Source organism: Phoenix dactylifera, chromosome 14 (genome assembly GCF_009389715.1).
Source record: "Phoenix dactylifera cultivar Barhee BC4 chromosome 14, palm_55x_up_171113_PBpolish2nd_filt_p, whole genome shotgun sequence".
In the NCBI taxonomy this organism is placed as follows: domain Eukaryota; kingdom Viridiplantae; phylum Streptophyta; class Magnoliopsida; order Arecales; family Arecaceae; genus Phoenix; species Phoenix dactylifera.
In genome coordinates, this window is record NC_052405.1 from 22,811,505 (window position 1) to 22,831,791 (window position 20,287).

Genomic DNA, 20,287 nt, shown 5'->3' on the forward strand with positions numbered 1-20,287 from the left:
TTTTGGATCCAGATCCGATCCGGTTGAAGATCGGATCGGGTCGGAGTCGGGTCCGAATTGGGTTCGGATCCGAGTCAGGTCGGATTCGGATCTGAATTGGATCCACTTTTTTGTACTTTTGGAGAAGGATTTGGACAAATCTAATTTGGTCATATCGTAATTATGAGGTGCTGGGTGACCCATGACTTGAAAGACTTGCAATTGACCTCCAGTCAGAACAGATGACCCATGGCTTTAACTAAGTCGGTTTGCAAGCCAAATTTCATATCACGCCCTATGTGACTGATTGGACGGAACTTGGCGTCTCCCAGCTCCCCTCTCACCAGGACAAAAAAAAATCCTAGACCTTCTTCCAAAATCCAATTCCATTGCAGAAAACTGGCACATGGCCCATATTCAGTTCAGTGTTCCCTCACCTCCTCCCTGCAAAAGTTAAAAAAAAACAGAAACAAAAAAACAGAAGGAAAAAAAAAAAAAAAAAAGCCAGCTACCGAGACACCAGAGGTATCAACAGTGTAATAGATGGGAGAGACTCCTGACAGACTATACGACTCCAAAAAAAAAAAAAAAAACTCTCTTTGCTTTTTTTTTTTTCCTTTTCTCTTTTTCTTCAGGTCCATCGGATAGGATCGGATCCGCTTAGTAAACTCAGATCCGATTCAAAAAATAATTTGAATCTAATTTTAAAATCCGATCAGAATTCACGGATTCTAAAATTTGAATCAGATCGAATCTAAGACCGGATCGGATCTCGAGTCGGCCCCACCCATTTGCAGCCTTAGATCCATCTGTACCGGTAGTTGTCGAGTTATGTCTGTATGTGTTGCCAACCCCAGACAAGCTACCCTGTTCCTATTTTCTTCTTGTGCACATCCATCTACCCTTCTCGCTTCGTCGCTGATTGCATCAGCTTTCTTCTCCGTCTGCGTCCCTGTCTCCTCCCGAGATGGATCCAAACCCTAAATCCTTCCCCATCCTCTCCTACGTCATGTCCCGCCTCCCTTCCATCGTCGGCCGCCGATCCCAGATCACCCTCGAGCCCGACATCGAGCAGCCCCCTGTCGACGACTCCCGCCGCCACAGCGATGCGGTGGAGCTCGTCGACCGCATGCCCCACCTCAACAACCCCGAGCTCCTCGCCGCCATGGCCGCCGCCGTCTCCGACGTCGCCAAGACCCGCTCCGTCCTCCAGACCCTCGGAGAGCGCCCCGACCACGAGGCCGTCGACGACGCCCGCGCCCGGATCGCCGAGATCGAGGCCATCCTCGCGCGGGAGCTCGAGGAGATCGTCCGTGCGCCGCGGCCGGACGAGGTGGACCGGCTCCAGTGGCGCGCGGAGCAGGCGGAGAGGGAGAAAGAGTGCCGGGCCCGCGCCGAGCGGGAGCGGCGCGCGTACAAGGCTGTGATCCAGCTCGACGAGATGCATGATGCCTACGAGAATTTGCTCAAGGAGGCCGAGGAGCGGCTGGTGAAGATTTACCGATTGGCGGAGGCCGGTGGCGACGGTGGCGGTGAGGGCAGCAGGGATCCCGCTGGGCAGGAGGACGTGCCGGTGAACGAGGAGGTGATCAGGATCTTGCAAGAAGCGTCGGAGAAGTGCCTGGAGAGGGTGGACCTGTCGGCCCGCCAGCTGAGGTACCTTCCAGAGGCATTCGGTAAGCTGCGTGGATTGGTCTCTCTTAACCTCTCCAGCAACCAGTTAGAGGTTTGTAGCGATCTTCTTCCCACAAGCTTTTGCTGTTCAACGATTAAAATTCCATCCTTGCTATCTTATCTCCTTTTGCTGGAGGGTTCATGGTCGATGGCTATTTTTCTTGGTTGTGTGCGTAGTGCTATGTTGAGCATTTATTTGGTATTCCATAAAGGGTTGTCTTTGAAAAGTTTGCATTTGCTCTCATAGCATCTTGGAGCATGAAGGCTTGGTGTTCTGTGGTTATGATCCCACTTGGTTTCATGAATTGAAGATTGTTATCATTTTGCTGCCATGAACTCTTAGTAGCATGCGTTTGTCAAGAATAATAAACCCACTCTTGCTAAGAAGTAAATTGCACATTCCTCAACATGCTCAAATTGATGCTGTATTATCTCATCCTTCATTGAGGCTCCTCTTCTTTTGTGTGTTTTATTCTTATTGAGCATGTGCTTTTGTGTGTTTAATTGTATAATTTGGTACATAAAGATGGAGTTAATTGTTCTTTCTCGATGTGAGAAATGTGAGACAAAGTAACAATATGCAGTGTTGGTGTTTGGTTGTTTTAAATTAGATGTCTGCTAGTTATAGAGATCATGAGGGGGGGAACAAAAATTTCTACCTTATCACTTAGAACCAGATTTAATTCTTTTCCCTTAGAACCAGATTTAATTCTTTTCCCTTGTACCCCAGTAGTATTGTAATTAATATCTGCACTATGTGGTACGTTTGTACTTGCTTGGTTGTCTAGAAGATGTAGATAATGGTTGATAGAATATAGGAATTTATAGAACTTCAGACTTTTTCATAATATCAATCACATATAAGTTGAAGCTATGAATGATGAATCCATTTATTTTACTTATGATTTATGAATGTATTTACTATGCAACTTAGGTTTTTGTTTCTTCTTCCAATTTGAACATAGACTAGTTCTCTTTGTCTCAATATCTTTGAAGTGCCCTACTTTCCTAACACCCATCTTAATTCCTAAGAACACTCCTGCTGTAGGCTACTATGGTTAAAATTAGTGCCTAGACATTAATCCAACTCTTAGGCCTTGTTTGGTTGCAGGATAGGAAATGAGGGGATAGAACCTATTCATGTGCGTCCCTCCAAGTTCCGTTATTCACAAGATAAATTGATTTATATTTGGTTGCACCAAACACTATTCCATGTAATGATTGTGGGATGGGATAACTCCAAAAATCTGTTTGGTTGCATGGGGCTGGGATAAGGGGATCTAAGTCCTTTTTTTATAGAAATGGACAAGATTGCCCCTTGCTGCCTCTTGAATTTGGTTGTGGAACAATCAAGTTACCGTGAGACCCTTCTCCCATGCAATGGCATTCGAAACAAGCCTAACTAGGCTTTACCTAAGTAACCAAATTGCCTGAATGCAATCAATTACGAATCATAATGACCTGTTGGTCATGTATGTAGTACAAGTGCAAACTCACCACAACAGTTTTTTCTAATTTTTTGAATGTTAACAACGATATTAAGAAATCAAACTCACCACAATCCTTTTTTTTAAAATGTTAGCAAGAATAGTGTGATATAGGTCACCATGTTCATGGAACCAAGGACAAACAAGACATGTACAATTATGGGTGAACGATATGGTAAGACTTAGGATGGCTGGTTGATCGGTAGATTGTGCGGTTTCTTGTCCTGAAGAGATAATCTGTCCTAGCATATCTCTGGAATGATAGCTAGCTTCACATTATCGCCAATAGAAGGAAAAAAAAATTAAATTAGAGGTATGCACGAAAAACTATAAGCTAATAGTTCACCGTTGAACTTGGTCCCTATGAACACAATGACATCCGTTCCAACAATGACTTAAACAGTTACTCCCACCCACTGTATTTAAGTCCACTAGAAGCCCCTATGCCAACCTATGCATCATCACACTTACCAGCCTATAAAATGGGGAGAAATTGAGCTTAATGCCATGCATTTGCCACAGAGCAACCCCACAAGTGGATTCAAGCTACCATGGCCTTCCAAACAAGCCATTGCTGGAGGGTTGAGAGGAGCAAAAAAAGGGCCAAGGAACAAAGATCCTAGGTGGCAGCAAGGTTCGAAGGAAGGTCAAATTGAGCAAAAAGGAGCATGATCACCATGGTCATGGTCTCAAACCAAACTATGAGGGAGGATTGTGAGAAGGAAAATAGGAACCAAGCCGCGAGCATAAGAGGGAGGTTGTGGTGTCTAGCCACCTCAACTGCGTAAATTGCCTTAGGAGCAAGATAATCCACCAATTGATTGTTATAATAGGGTATGCCCTAAAAGATATTTGTATATCATTTTTGAATATTGGTTGAAATATAATATAGATATTTTATTCACATGATCACTAAATAATACTGGATAATATAAATTCCAATGGCTTTTGCTACCATGACTTCCCCAACCATGATGCATATGCGGCTGAAGCTATTCTTGCATCTCCAGCCCCGGCACCTCTTTCTTTTGCACCTCCCTATAGCCAGCCTAAAACTCCTCTTTGCTTTCTTCCTCTGATCAAGTCCAAAAAGAAAAAGAAAAGAAAGAAGAGAACGAAAGGAGAACCGAAAAGGTGGCTGACTGGGCTTTCTCCTGGATCAAAGCAGATCAGCTCGCCGAATTCGTCGATCGAATCGGGCGCCAAGATTTTCTTCCTCTGCCTGCAGAAGCGTCTTGCCTACTTATCTGGGTTGTGTTGGGAATTGTAAAGGTGATCCTTCTCAGCCGGACTCTACTGGATTTTTTTTTTATTCCTTCCAGGAATTTCACCTAGAAATAAGAAATTCTAATGGTACCAAATAAAAAAAAAGTGTGTTTCATCGTTTCTATGGTTACTTTTTTTAAACGGTGACGCGATCTTGCTCGTGAAGGTAATGAAATTATCTGTGAAGCTAGCAAATGGAGCATTGAACTAGCTGCTGCTTGTGAAGTATGAAAGGAGATCAAATTTGAATTCGAACTAGTAGATAAGCTACCGAGATCCGTTTCATCTATCCCCTGCTTTCTTCTCTTTTTAGTCAGAGCATGGTTTTACCAGTTGGCTACGTAATGGGAGTGAGCCATACAGATGCTACACACTCATATTCCGGAAATATTGAAACAAATAAATCTCATGGCTGAACTACCAGAATGGTTTAGAAATCCGAGTCTTTCTTACCGTAGAGCAAGAAAAGAGTCCACGAATACTTTGGAAGAATTATCCATGTAGTCACAATGTTTATCATAGGATGAATGGATATTTCTAGCATCAAAATATTGTTCCCAACTGTGGGTGAGTTTGGTCATTGCATCTATATGGTTGTTGAGGTATGTCATGACTACATGGACTTCCTCATCTACTAAGGTGATCTTGCACTGGCACTTCAACGCGCTATCGTATTAAGCAGTCAACAATGGTAATCTACCTTGGAAATCACTATCAAGGATTGGTGATGGGGACATCAGCTAGGTCACCATTTTATTTGCATATTTGTTTATTTTTATTTCTGGGTTTATTTGCATTTTAGGGTTTATTTGTGATTTATTTTATTCTGGGCTTATTTGCATTTTAGGGCTTATTTGTGGGTTATTTGTGTTATTTGTGGGTTTATTAGGATTTATTTCTGTAAAAGGGAATTTATGCAAATTGTGTATTTTGGCCCTATATATAGGGACCTATTTTTATGATTAGGGTTTAATGAAGGTTTAACAATTTTCTTCCCCACGTCTTCTCCTCCTCTCTTTCTCCTTCTCTTCTCCTTCTTCTCTTCCTCTTCCTCCTCTTCTCCCTCTTCTTCTGTTTCTAATTTAAAGCTACAACGTGAGTACATCGTCACCACTGAAGTCTTCCTTCCCGGACTTGGTTCTACACCAACTTGGTATCAGAGCACTGGTGGGCTTTGCCTCTGTTGCCAAAGCCTCGATCCAACAACAGTCTTCTTTCCCTCTGTCAGTGTCAAAAAAAAAAGAGAGGAAATCTTCCCTGTGGCCGAGCAGTTCCACCGTGCCCCTCCCTGCCGCAACCACCTCTTTCCATCAGATCTGCCGGACCCCTCCTGCAGCGCCGTCTCTGGCCCTCCGCCGGTGCCTGCAACCGACGCCACCACCACCGGTGTATGGCCGAGCGTCGCCGGATCCCCGGATTTCAGTTGGCGCATGAGCTTTACGTGGTGCCCCGACCCCGGACACCGGAGCGCGCCGACGGGCCACAAGCGGTCCCCGTTGCCGTAAAGAAGAATATCACCGTCCTTCTTTCGGCCTTGTCGCTCGAACCCGTCGAGACACCCGCCGGCCATCGTGTACTCGTTCAGCCGCCGCCTGTCGCCGCCGACTACGGATCGGCGTCCGCTAACGCCGTAGCCCCTCTGTTCGGCCGTTCCGCCGCTGCCGCCGAAGCGACCGGTTCACCCTCCCGAATCGGTCGGGAGGTTGAAGAAGAAAGCCGAGTAACGGGTTAGTTCTAACCCGTTACCCACAACTCGGTAACCCGGGTCCAACAAGTCAAAAAAAAAACTGTAGGTTCACGTGACCCGCACGTGTCCCAAAAAGAAAACTTACCTCTGTTCTGCCGAGAGGAAACCCAAAAGGTTTCCACCGCCGCCACCGCCGCCATCGCCACCGTCTTCGCCGCCGTCACCACGATTTGTCGCTGCGCCGCCGCTGCTGCTGTCGCCCGCTGCCGCTGCCGTCGTCGTCGCCTTGCCGTCGCTGCCCTTGTCGAAGCCGTCGCAGCCAAGCCGCCACCATCTTCTTCCTCGTTTCCGAATTGACGGCGTCCGCCGTGCCGCCAGCGCTGCTACGCCGTCGCCGAGTTTGCGGTGCCTCTTCGTCTCCCCGCGGTGCTGCTTCACCTCCTTCTATGGCCGCCATCGTCCCGCCACCCGAGCTCCGACGTCTCTTCGCCGGCAGTCCGCCCCCCCATCTCCCTTCCGCCGCACCCCGCGCCACCCGAGCGCCACCGCCACCTCTCCTCCCTTTTGCCTCCGCCGAGCTCCGACATCTCTTCGCCGGCAGCCCGCCCTCCCCCCTTTCCCTCAGTCGTGTACCACCCTTCTTCATCATCTTCGTTCACCCACCCACCAAAGGAAAATCCCTAAACCCTCCTCTGAAGTCTCGCATTCCACTGTGGGCTTCATCCGATCCCACGCCCACGCGCCTAGCCCATTGGGGCCCATTGGTTTCTGCAGGTTCCTCAGGCCCGATTACACTCCATAGGCCGCCAACACTTCTCTCCGCTGCGGGCCAAAGCCCATTTTACTCCTTGAGCACGGCCCAGGCCCAAGCGGCCACAGGCCCTATCTCAGGCCTGAGCTAGCACCTTCGTCAGTCCATTCCAGGAGCCCAAGAACCCCTTTTGGCTGCAGATCCGGATCCACAGTTCGAGCTAGCTCTGCCTAGCGCCAACTTTGTGTTCAAGACTCTACAACAGACGCTTCCAGTTGACTGCATTCGCCACAGGTAACAGGTTCTTCTTTCTTTTGGGCTTGTTTATCTAATTATGTTCTAGTTCTCTTGCATGACAGTCCTATGTTGAAACTTATTTTATTGTCAAACTGCAAAACCTAGAACATTTACCACCACACCCGTCCTACCCCCCATTTAAATCTAAATATTAAATTAGCACACCTTAGCGACATGATAGTTCTCAACATCCATGGATCAGATTACTTTCGGACCTTGAATGACCGTAAAACGTGTTTGCAACCTAATTTTTATAGTGACTAATTTTCTACTTTAATTCTGAAATAACCAAAGTGCAAATTAGTAATATTTAATTTTAAGTTATTTTTGTGAAAATTTGCTGATTTCCAAATTTATAGTAGATTGCATTAGTAGGTTGTCCTGCATTGCATTTAGTAAGTTAGGGTTCATTAGTAGCATTGCATATCATATCACCAACTAGAGAAGTTCCTGCATGCCAACCCGTAGTGGTAGAGAGTACCTCCTCATTGACTCTTAGACCCCTTTACCCACTATGGACCCCAGAGTTCTACAAGATATTTTGAAACAATTAGCTGCATTACGAGCTGATCAAGAAGAATTCAAACGAGAGATCCGTGCTCTAGTGCAACACCCTAGGACTCCTGAACCGTCAACCCCAATCGCAGCTTATTCCGAGTTTGGTTTGACCACACCACCTGTAGCTTTTCCCCATCCCCCTAGGAACCAACTTCCTCTTGATCACCAGCGCGATCTTGATGAGCAACTACATCGTACTGTCCGAGTAGATGCTCCTACATTTGTTGGTCAATTAGAGCCGAGTGTGTACCTTGATTGGAGAGCAGCCATGGATAACTATTTTGAGTGGTACGAAATGACTGATGATCGAAAAGTACGATTTGCTAAAATGAAGCTTATTGGGCAAGCTCACTGGTACTGGCATAACGTTAAACATAGGCGTGAGACTCAGAGGCTTCCACGTATCACCACCTGGGAGGATATGAAAGAAAAACTGAATGAGAAGTATCTGCCATTCTCTTACCGACAACGCCTTATGGATAGGTGGCAGAAACTAACTCAAGAAACTTCAATCGTTGCCGATTATATTGCACGATTTGAGAAGTTTCACATGAGGTGCGGTGTAATCGAAGAGGAGACTGTTACTCTTTCTATGTTTTGGGCAGAACTCCGCGAGGAGATCCAGAAAGAATTAATCCTTCGAGAGATTACCACCCTTGGCCAAGCATACTAGTTGGCTCAAGATGTGGATAGTTTCTTACGAACCCTGTAGTGAGGCGTACGGACTCTCGGTCCATACCCCCAGGAGCCCGACCTAATCAAAACTATCTTCCGCAATCCAGACCATTTTCCAACCACCCTAACCAGCCCAGCTCTAGCCAAACACCAACTACGCCGTTCCCGATGCCTGCTCGAAGTACGTCAACTGATAAAGAAAAAGGCATATTAGGGGCCAACCCGCCCTCAAGAAGCCAAACCCAGTATTTCAGGTGCCAAAAGTTTGGCCATATCGCGTCCCAATGTAATGCTAAGACCTATCTAATGACTGAACTGGAAGCAGGAATTTAGGAGACTGAATGTGTCGAAGAAGTCTATGAACCAAACATCGAGGATTTTGTAGAAGACTTTGGAGACGAACAGACCGGGTTAGAGTTTGTTCAGACTGAATTCCAAAATGAGTCCATTGATCGGAATGACCAAAACCCTAGGCTTCATGTGGTTAGGTGTACTCTAGCCCAAACCAAGACCGAACAAGATTGGCGTAGAACCTCCCTATTTTACACGCTTATTAAGAACAATGGTAAAACATGCAAAATTCTATTTGACAGCGGGAGTTGCATCAATGCCATTGCGTCTAGAGTTGTTTTCCGCCTTGGTCTGAAATCTACCCCTCATCCAAACCCATATAAGGTAGCCTGGGTAGATAAGATGTCCATATCGGTGTCGGAAAGATGCCTGGTTCCGATTCAATTCTTATCGTATAAAGACGAGATCTGGTGCGACTGTCTTCCGATGGACGTAGGTCAAGTCATTCTAGGAAGACCTTAGTTATATGATAGGGACGTCACCCTTCATGGTCGGTCGAATTCGTGTAGCTTTCTGTTCCAGGGTCGGAAAATTATACTGAATTCATTGCCTCCTAGAGATTTCGCCCCTGAAAAGAAGGGTGCTACGCCACGGAAAGATGAGTCACTTCACATCATTACTTCGAAAGAGGTAATGAAGGATATTGAAAGCCAATCACCTGTGTTTGCCCTTGTGGCTAGGGTTATCAATGTGGAGTCAACTCCCAAGCACCCGCCCGCAGTAGTTTCCCTATTGGAGGAGTTTCACTCGGTTTTTCCTAATGATCTTTCAGATGCACTCCCTCCGATGCGTGATATCCAGCACGTAATTGACCTCATTCCTGGAGCGTCATTGCCAAATCTTCTCCAACATAAACTCAACCCAAATGAGCACACTGAACTGAAACGTCAAGTTGACGAACTCTTCACTCGAGGGTATATTCGTGAGAGTCTGAGTCCCTGTGCTGTACCTGCACTCCTCACTCCCAAGAAAGATGGCTCTTGGAGGATGTGCGTCGATAGCCGTGCTATCAATAAAATCACGGTTAAGTATCGTTTTCCCATTCCTAGGCTGGACGACCTTTTAGACTATATGTCTGGTGCTACAGTTTTTTCCAAGATCGACCTAAAGAGTGGGTACCACCAGATTCGGATTCGTCCTCGGGATGAATGGAAAACTGCATTCAAAACCAAAGATGGACTCTACGAATGGTTAGTAATGCCTTTCGGATTAACAAATGCTCCAAGTACTTTTATGAGAGTGATGACACAGATCTTTCGACCTTTCTTGAATAAATTTGTTGTTGTATATTTTGATGATATCCTCATCTATAGTCAAACTCAAGAGCTCCATCTCTCACACTTAAGGCAGATTTGTGATGTCCTGCAGAAAGAAAGCTTCTTTGCAAACCCTAAGAAGTGTGCCTTCTTGACTGATCACGTCACTTTCTTAGGGTTCATAGTGTCTTCCAAGGGTGTCTCCGCTGATCCGGAAAAAGTAAGCGCGATAGTCGATTGGCCTGAGCCCAAGATCCTAGCAGAAGTACGCAGTTTTCATGGCCTGCTACTTTCTATCGTCGCTTCATTAGAAATTTTAGTTCAATAATGTCTTCCATTACAGATTGCATGAAGAAAGGAGACTTTATCTGAACTAAATCGGCATCCCAAGCGTTTAAAGAAATTAAGAAAAGGATGACAGAAGCGCCTGTCTTGCGCCTCCCTGATTTTACTAAGGTGTTCGAGGTCGCATGTGATGCCTCTGGCGTTGGCATAGGTGGCGTGTTAAGCCAAGAAGGTCATCCTGTCGCGTTCTTTAGCGAAAAATTAAGCGACGACAGGTTGCGTTATTCCACCTATGATAAGGAATTCTATGCGGTAGTGCAAACTTTGCAACATTGGCGACACTATTTGCTACCGCAAGAATTTGTCTTGTATTCAGACCATGAGGCTTTAAAGTATCTTAACTCCCAAAAGAAACTGAACCATCGGCACGGTCGATGGATTGAGTTTTTGCAGGCCTATACTTTTGTACTGAAACATAAAGCTGGAGTTGAGAACAAGGCTGCTGATGCGCTCAGTCGACGGATCTTCCTCCTATCCGTGATGAGCACTGAAGTAATTGGTTTTGAAAGGATCAGGAAACAATATACCACTTATCCCGATTTTAGTGAGGTATACCTGACCCTACGAGATGGAGTAGAGAGAAAACAAGATGATTTCTTTTTACGAGATGATTATCTCTTTCGCTCCGATCGATTGTGTATTCCTCGAACCTTATTGAGAGATTTTCTAGTATGGGAAATACACGCTGGAGGACTGTCTGGGCATTTCGGAAGAGACAAAACCATTAAAATGGTGGAAAGACGTTTCTCCTGGCCGAGTCTCAAGAGAGACGTGGCCAAAATTGTCGGTCAGTGTCGCACATGTCAACTAGCCAAATAACGTAAACAGAACACTGGTCTTTACACTCCACTATCCGTTCCTGATTGTCTTTGGCAAGATGTTAGCATGGATTTTGTGTTAGGGCTTCCACGTACCTCTACCAAACACAATTCTATTTTCGTAGTGGTGGACCGATTCTCTAAAATGGCTCATTTTCTCCCCTGTTCTAAGACTTCTGATGCTTCTATGATTGCGAAACTCTATTTTGATGAAGTCGTTAGACTCCATGATCTTCCAAAATCTATTGTGTCCGATCGGGATGTTAAATTTATGAGCTATTTTTGGAAAACCCTTTGGCACATGATGGGCACCAAATTAAAATTTTCCTCTGCCTATCATCCCCAAACTGATGGCCAGACAGAAGTTGTCAACCGAAGTCTATGAAATCTTTTAAGATGTCTGATAGGTGAGCACGCTAGGACTTGGGATCTCGTGTTACCAACTGCCGAGTTTGCATATAATAGTTCAGTCAATAGGACCTTAGGCATGAGTCCTTTCGAAGTGGTGAATGGATATAAACCTAGGCAACCCATAGATTTGATTCCCATGTCTCATCAACATAGAATCTCTGAGTCTGCACAATCATTTGCTTCACACTTGCATTCATTGCATCAAGAGATCAGCAATCATATTCACTCTAATAACTTAAACTATAAATCACTTGCTGATTTGCACAGACGTTATAAAGAATTGAATGTAGGTGATTATGTTATGGTAAGAATTAGACCTGAACGACTTCCTTCGGAAACGTTCAAAAAGTTGCAATCTCGTAGTGCGGGACCGTTCAAGGTCCTAAAGAAAATTAGTTCGAATGCTTATGTTGTAAATCTCTCTGAAGACTATGGGATTAGTGCGACATTTAATATTGAAGATTTAGTCCCATACAAGAAATCAACATTCATTCCTTCTGACCCTTTTGTTGATTCACCCACTGTTGTTGATCACCCTGATCCAGCACCTGCTATTGAGCCTCCACCTCCACAGTTTCATGCACGCAGAGAACACATAGAACATATATTAGATGAGCAGGTTATATCTACCAGGAGAGGAAGCTACCAACATTACCTTGTTCGGTGGAAAGGTCGATCCGAATTAGATGTGACGTGGATTTCGCGAGCCGAGTTGCAGCGCCTTGACCCTGATCTTCTGGAGCAGTACGACAGTCTGCCAGATCTACACTCGACGGGGTCGAGTTTTTCCCACCCGGGAGGAGTTGATGGGGACATCAGCTAGGTCACCATTTTATTTGCATATTTGTTTATTTTTATTTCTGGGTTTATTTGCATTTTAGGGTTTATTTGTGGTTTATTTTATTTTTGGGCTTATTTGCATTTTAGGGCTTATTTGTAGGTTATTTGTGTTATTTGTGGGTTTATTAGGATTTATTTCTGTGTAAGGGGATTTATGCAAATTGTGTATTTTGGCTCTATATATAGGGACCTATTTTCATGATTAGGGTTTAATGAAGGTTTAACAATTTTCTCCCCCATGTCTTCTCCTCCTCTCTTTCTCCTCTTCCTCTTCCTCCTTCTCTTCCTCTTCCTCCTTCTCTTCTCCCTCTTCTTCTGTTTCTAATTTAAAGCTACAACGTGAGTACATCGTCACCACTGAAGTCTTCCTTCCCGGACTTGGTTCTACACCAATTGGCCTAAGGATAGGATACCTTTTTGCATTTGAAAGATACGTAAATTTGGGGCTCATGTATCGATCTTATTATTCTGGATTAAATCCTTAATAGGGAGCACCTAGTGTACTAGGCTCAGATGTGAGTGAGGGTCAAGTTGTCCAACAAAGAAACTATTATATGTTATGCTCATATTAGGACAAAGACATGTTCAGACATAGGAATCTTGGAGCCTAAGCAATTATTTATGTTTTTAGTAAATAATTAATTTAGTCTGCCCAAATTATTATATTTAATAACTAATTATTTTGCAAATAGTTTTGCATAAATAGTTTTACCTAAATATGTCTAGCATGATATTATTTCCTAATAGGCCATGACATTCTATGACTAAGGCTCTGATAGTGCATATGTTCTTAATTGTCATGCGAGGGCACAACAATGATGGGAGATTGAATTACAAAAAACGAAATTGTGTAAGGATGGGCAGACCATTAATTTCATCCTAGCTTACTAGGAGTTGGTAGTGCAATATAGGCTCCATATCCCGATGCCAAGCCACATTGCTAGTGGACCTGAAGTGGTAGGTTATTGGTGATGCAAGAAACTTGAGTTGACCATATACATAGCTACCTAAGTTGACCTATATATAGCTCTTCAATGCTTTTAATAATCTACAAAAACCATGGATAACTGTCAATCTTAGTTTAAAGTTCCTAATACTGAAACTACTATTGCTTGACTTCTCTTTTGATTATTTGATATCACCACCCGATATATGTTGTCTTTGCTGGGGATGGTACCTCATTTCACATTATTCTTATTCTACATTACGATTCTCAAAAAATCCAGAGACACTAGGTCAAGCTTGAAGGTCTTTAAATTCAAAAATGTGATCAAAGTAAATCATGGTTAGAAATGTCATTACTCTTCCTTTTGGAGATAAATAGAATTTTTTTTTGGGTTCTTCATAAATATTCTTCACTATCTCTGCCTCTAATGTAGTCATCACTACATCTTAGTAGTTGGAATACTCCACTTAGGGTGGCATATTCGCTTCACATTCTCCTTGGGAGCTCATCTTGGAACCCGTTCTCTAAGCATTTTTGCTTTCTAACCATTTCTTACGAACCTCTACTGGCCTTTCCATCAGTATTACCATCCTCGCCAACTTAGGTTCTATTGGACCTTTATTATCGCCTATGTCACTGCCCTTCATCCTCTATTGCTTGCTTTTTTGCATTTATGAGCCTAAGAAATCCCCACCTAGCCTCCAGTTTCATCTTTCCTTGCTTGTCATCACCACCACCACCTTGGGCACCATCATCCTTGATCAAGACCTCCTTGAACCTTTTGCTACTAGTGATACAACCTACTACCACCCCATTTGCATTTAACTGCTTCTACCCATAACCATCCAACCTTTTCCAAAACTATTTGGGGTTGGCTTTAACTATTTACATTTATATTGCAAAACATGGCAATATGCTCGTCGATGGAGACAAAAGTCACTATGATTTCCTTGTTCTTGAAAATATTTTATTTCCTAGATGTCGTAGAGAATTAAGAATTCTTTTTTGTTTTAGTTCTTGTAAATGAAATTTTGGTGGACATAAATCTAATAATTTGCAATAAAAAACACACAAGAAACTCTGGACAATTTTGAACGAGGACAAGCATTTCAATACTAATACTGATGCAAATGAATTCATTAAATGCAAATTGTTTCTTTGGCCCAATAACCAATCTGAAGATTTAGCTTATATGGTAAAAATGGTAGTTGTTTCTATATATTAAAGGATATATATGTGTGTACATATTTATCCTTACAATAAAAAAGGATATACTATTAGTTAATAATATGTTTTGGTACTTTGTGTGATATTTGTTGCTAGATGAAAGCCAGAAGATGTATGTATGTGTTGTTAATATAACTATAACAGCTTTTACCCATAATGGCTATATTACACTTTTTCTGCACTCCATAACTGCCATCCAATCCTTTGCTGAAATGCAAAGCTTCCTTCCTTCACCACTTCTAACTTGTTTGCTCTTATCATCTTATCACGGTCACTGTTTTATTAGCACTGCATTAGCTCCGTGCATAATCAGCCTCATGATGGACCCTAACTCCCCATCACCACCTGTTAACTGTTGATCCTTGCTCTATAAGCCCATGGCTCCTGTGGATAATAAATATCACTCCCCACTGGACCTACAATCCAGACCTTATATCTGCTAAAAGGACTCCTTTGGACCTCTAGAGATTTGTACTATGTCATATTGTTGCTTTACTAATTTGTTCCATTAAAAGATGTTGCAATTTTAATATCGTTGAAATATCTTATGTCTTAGAATGGATAGGAGAGGGGAAAAAGAATATAGGACCAGAAGTAGCTATGAGGTTTGTCTAATGCAAAACTAGTGAGTATCGATCCTCATAACAATGATGGTAGATTGATCCTTTTTTAGCAAATTTTGCTACAGCTGGCTCTGCAAATCCTTGTTACTACATGGGTGTTCAACTATAGGCAATCTTTGTATTATTCCCTGAAAACTATTGTGCTAGTTTGTAAACAATAATGTTTGAGTTGTAATTGAGCTTGGCAGAATCCTATATTACTATTGTGCTCCCATACTTGGACTTATTAGTGCCATTCTGCTGTCTAATACACCTTTCACCACCTACCATTACCAATATAGGCAATCATAATCATCAACTATTCATTCTTGTTCTTCTCACTCATCTTTTTTAAAGTAGATCATATGGTGGGTGTTAGAAAAGGAAGGAGTTTTGGTAGATATATTAATGTGATTAAAGACATATATAATGAAACGGTTACTAGTGTGAAAAATTGGTAGTAGTAATACTAGTGAGTTTCCAATCATAATAGGTTTACAACAAGGATCCGCTCAAAGTCAACACTTTTTTGCATTGGTTATGGATGTGCTTACTAGGCATATTCATGATGGTTTGATGAATGCTGTTTGTGGGATGATATAGTCTTAGTGAATGAAACTAAGGTTGGAGTTAATTGTAAGTTGGAATTATGGAAAACTATGTTAGAATCTAAGAGTTTTAGGTTAAGTAGGACCAAGGTGGAATATATGGAATATAATTTTAGTAAAATTATAAATAGAGATGAAGGTGGAGTGAATATTGAGGATTATGAAATTTCTAAAAGTGATCATTTTCTAGGATCGATTATTCATAGGAAAGGGGAGATTGAAGAGGATGTTATATAGGATAAGTAGGTTGGATAAAATGGATAAGTGCAATTGGAATATTATGTGAATCATAGGATACTTGCCAAGTTGAAGAAAAAAATTTATAGGATACCTAGGCAACTATCTATGCTTTATGGCACAGAATGTTGGGCAGCTAGAAAATGATATGTGCACAAGATTAGTGTTACGGAAATGCGAATATGAGATGGGTATATTATAATACAAGAAAAAATAAAATAAGAACTGAAGTTATTTGTAAAAAGGTAGAGGTAGCACAAATTTAGGACAAATTGAAAGAAAGATGATTTAGACGATTTGGATATATACAATGTAGGTTGAGGGATGCACCAGTATGAACAAGTGATTTGATACATATAGATGGAAAAAGGGATAGAGGTAGACCAAAAATTACATGGGGTGTAGTAAGGAAATACTTGATGCCATGACATCTTTCACAAAGTGTGGTCCTAAATAGAGCGAAATAGAAGAAAATGATTCTTGCAGCAAACATTAACTTGTTCAGGATGAAGTCTTAGTTGAGTGGAATTGAATAGTGTTACTTTACCGTTCTTGAATCCATTAGCGTGCCATCTTGTCCTATTGTGCCTCTACACTACTTATTGTTGCCAAAGCTTATTCCTTACCCGTATGCGATTGACATTATCGTTTTCTTCACTTGTGTAATGTAGTTAGACCTAATAATGATTTCTTATTAACAATATTGATTCATTGAGGTTTACAAAATATAGAAAGAATAGTTAAAGCTTATGAGAAATTTCCTTAGCTCTCCTAGCCAAGGTGTAAAATCAGTTTGGTTTTGCCTAGACCATAGGAGTTTCATTTTTAATGATTTTGGTAGTTTTGATAGTTTTGGCTTTAGTTTTAGTCCTTTTGAGTGAAAGTTATAAAACTTCCAACAATTTTTTACTAAAATTTGGAAAAATGTCAAAAAAAATAAATATAATAAGGCAAAATCAAGGGCCACACAATTAGTACTGGTTCATATCATACTGACATAGTATGAGGACCATGTTGTTTAGGCGCCGGTGCAGCAAAAAGGCATTTTTTTTTAAAAACTTTGTAAGGAAAAATCACCCTAGGCAATATTGTGACTTGGTGGGGGCAAGGTTGAAGTCGGCTAAGTGGGGTTGCCTTTGATGGAGCTGGCCTAAATATTAGGAAAGTGGAGGATGCAGCATTGGGGGGGGGGGGATGGCATGACAGTGAGAAAAATCTTAATGTGTTCCCAAGATGGTGGGGGATATCGGAGGAGGCTATAATGATGAAGGTATTGGGGTCCGTCATCTGAAATCAAAGAACGAGAGAAAGATAGCAAGGCGATGAGTGAAGAGAGAGAGAGAGAGATATTAGGGTTGGGAGAGTCGGGGAATTTTTTTAAAGGGTCTCAATTTAGTCCTGAATTGATAGATGCTAGTCAAAATCGAGTTGGATTGAGCGGAAGGGATCGGTTCCACTTGGTTAGGACCAGTTTAGACAAATGCATGCTCCATGCTGAAACATGCAGAATCGTCCCAATTCTACATCAGTTCAATATGGTACACCTTAAAGTAGGCGGTTTGAGCCAATTGTTCTGACCTTGGTCAAAATAAAATGGAGTTCATTTTAAAAGCATGCTACATGCTTTGGAACCTTTGGATGTATCATTTTGGTGAGTTCATGCTAAAATGGTCAAAATTTCCATCATAAAATTAAATATTTAAAAATCATGCATAAAACGTAATTGATCACATTACAATTTGATGGCAATTAAATTTATGGAAATCCTAAATGCTTATGACATGAGTTATATGATAACCATAAAAAACTTAAGATCTACAAAGTTACTTATCTCAATCTTCTTGAAGCCAAACTTTGCACGATTCAAAATGTTCTTAGAACTCATAAAACTTATATTTAGTATAAATAAAGTGATTTTTTTTCTATTTAAAGGAATAAATATTATAAATTAACATATGCAACTAATTTATACATTTCAAACCCTAATAATAGTGTTGCGATGAAATTTTAATGACAAACATTGGTCAATATAAAAGGCAGGGATCATGTTTCACATTGTTGATTACCAAGCTGCTTCATCAATTTTTACACATTATTACAACATTGCATATCCTTTTCTTACTAATATGGAGGGATATGAACTTTTACATAGTTTGATACTTTCTTTAAATTTACAGTAGTTAGTGTCAGCTCTTGATACATTGGTTCTAGTATTGGTTGGAGAGATAGGTTTGAAAGTAAAAGGGTAGGGAGCTAAAAGCTAAGATCAATAAATGGAAAGCAAGATGCTCGGTGTGATTGTGGGGACATAGAAAATGCAATTAAGCAGCAGAGGAAGTAAAAGAGATGATAATATTACTTAATAGCGATAGAGAATAAAAGTAAATTAAGATTTAATTTGTTATTCAGGAAAAAGCAAGTTTGTTTGGAAAAGGTGAAGTGGTTGAAGGAGGGCCATGAATCATGTAGATTCTTTTTAATAATGTAATAGCTAGAGAAAGGATTCTATGATAAAAAAGTGAAAATATACATTACTTTGTTTTTCTTGGCGTGGGACCATATTGTGTTGTCTGTCTTGTGGCTTCTATTCAATTGTATTTGTTTTGATATATTAGCCCATAATTCCACAAGTAAGTTAAGAAGGCTTAATAGATTAAATATATTTTATGGCTGTTTGTCACTTGTCGTCAACCTTTTAGCAATTAGTGCCGAATTCCAAGACAAGGCAAATCTAGGAAAGAGAGGAGCTTGCCACGAAACTTATATGGCTAGTTGGTTGGTAGGAAGATTTGTCTTGTTGGTCACAATTTAAATTTTTGCAACTATGCCGCAACCACTAAAATTGTCCTAGACTTGGAAAGAATTGAGATGGAGGAGAAAAATCATAACTGCTGATGTAGTAAGATATCTTCATCTCAAAAGTAAAAATAAGCCAAAGAGACAAATGTAAAGCAACCTCACAGAAGGTTATGGTTATAAGGAAGCTTGAATGAGATCTGATCAGATGGCGTATGCAATTTGATGATAAGGTTCTTGACTAATTGGTCCTAAAATTGTCCTTTTAAGAAGTCAGAATGGATTGTCTAAATGATGTTATGCAAGAACAAAGGGACTTCATTATTTATGAATAGGCACTGGAAGTCTGGAAGAATCATTGCTTTTTTCAATTCTTATATTTTATTTTTTGGCCTTCTTGCCTAAGAAAGGTGGTATAGGGGTGAAAGATTGTTAGTCTCTGCTTCATGTAGCCTTTTAAGATCGTGATAAAGACTTTAAATGTTGTTCAAAGGAGGACCTAAAGGTGGCAGGTTGGCATCCTTTAGTATCAGTGGACTTTGTAGGGTAGAGATATTTTCTTTATTATGTGCAACTTATGGAAGCAAAATAACTCTTAAAGGATCGAGATATGGAGGTGAGGTCTATGGAGGAGTGGGTTTTCATTGCATTTCATGCTAAAGCCTCTCAGTTTATGATGATTACAAATCATGATTTTTTCTTTTATAACCTCATCTATTTCATTTTGTTCACCAACAACCTTTTAAGTACTTTAAAAGCATCCATTTTGCACCTTTTGTTAATTATGAGATTTTGTTTTGTGAGGATTCAAGGGAAAGCAATATGGCTACCGAACTTGTTGGTTGGCTTGCAAGTGTGCTGGTAGCCCATTTTTTAGAGGAATATATGATAGTGAAGTTGAATGTTGATTGTAATAGGAACCGGGATGGAAGGCATCAATGAATATGGAGAGGTAGATATGGAATTGCCAACATCACACACCTTCCCCTCTTATAACAAATCTAATGAACCTTATCTGACATCACCTAAAAAGATCTGACTTCCCAAAGATTCTATTCTTCATTTATTTTATTCCATTTCCTTTCCCAGATCTAGTGTCATTGTTGATATGATTTTTCGGATGGTGTCAGTTTAAACAAATAAGGACATCTTGCACTAAAGTTGATAGATGGAATCATTTTGGCATATTCTCTCATTTTATTATAGATTATGCATGAGTTTCCATCATCTTTGGTAAAATTGAAGGATATCTTAGTATATTTAGAGAATACCTGGCCTTCTCGTTTGGTGTTCCTATGTTCTTCTGAAAGTAAAGTATGACATGTGGTGCTTGCGCCAGTCTCAGTTATACTTTATGATGCTGACACTTAACACACACTTGCTGCCTTGCTTGGAATGTTACACCAGTTTGTCAAAACATCTGTAATTTCTTAAAAATAGTTTTTACTTACTATATGGAAATACTATGTTACAAAT

The 20,287-nt window shown here is 41.3% G+C and overlaps 1 protein-coding gene across 1 annotated transcript in view; it reads left to right on the plus strand.

Moving 5' to 3' along the window:
* Window positions 1-825: 825 nt before the first annotated feature.
* The window catches only part of LOC103697064 (plant intracellular Ras-group-related LRR protein 3-like), a 46,646-nt gene continuing 27,184 nt past the window's right edge, over window positions 826-20,287 (plus strand). Inside the window, exon 1 of the mRNA XM_039133898.1 lies at window positions 826-1,705. Within this exon, the coding sequence (XP_038989826.1) occupies window positions 947-1,705 (759 nt within the window). The 5' untranslated portion in view covers window positions 826-946. The remainder of the gene's footprint in view (window positions 1,706-20,287) is intronic.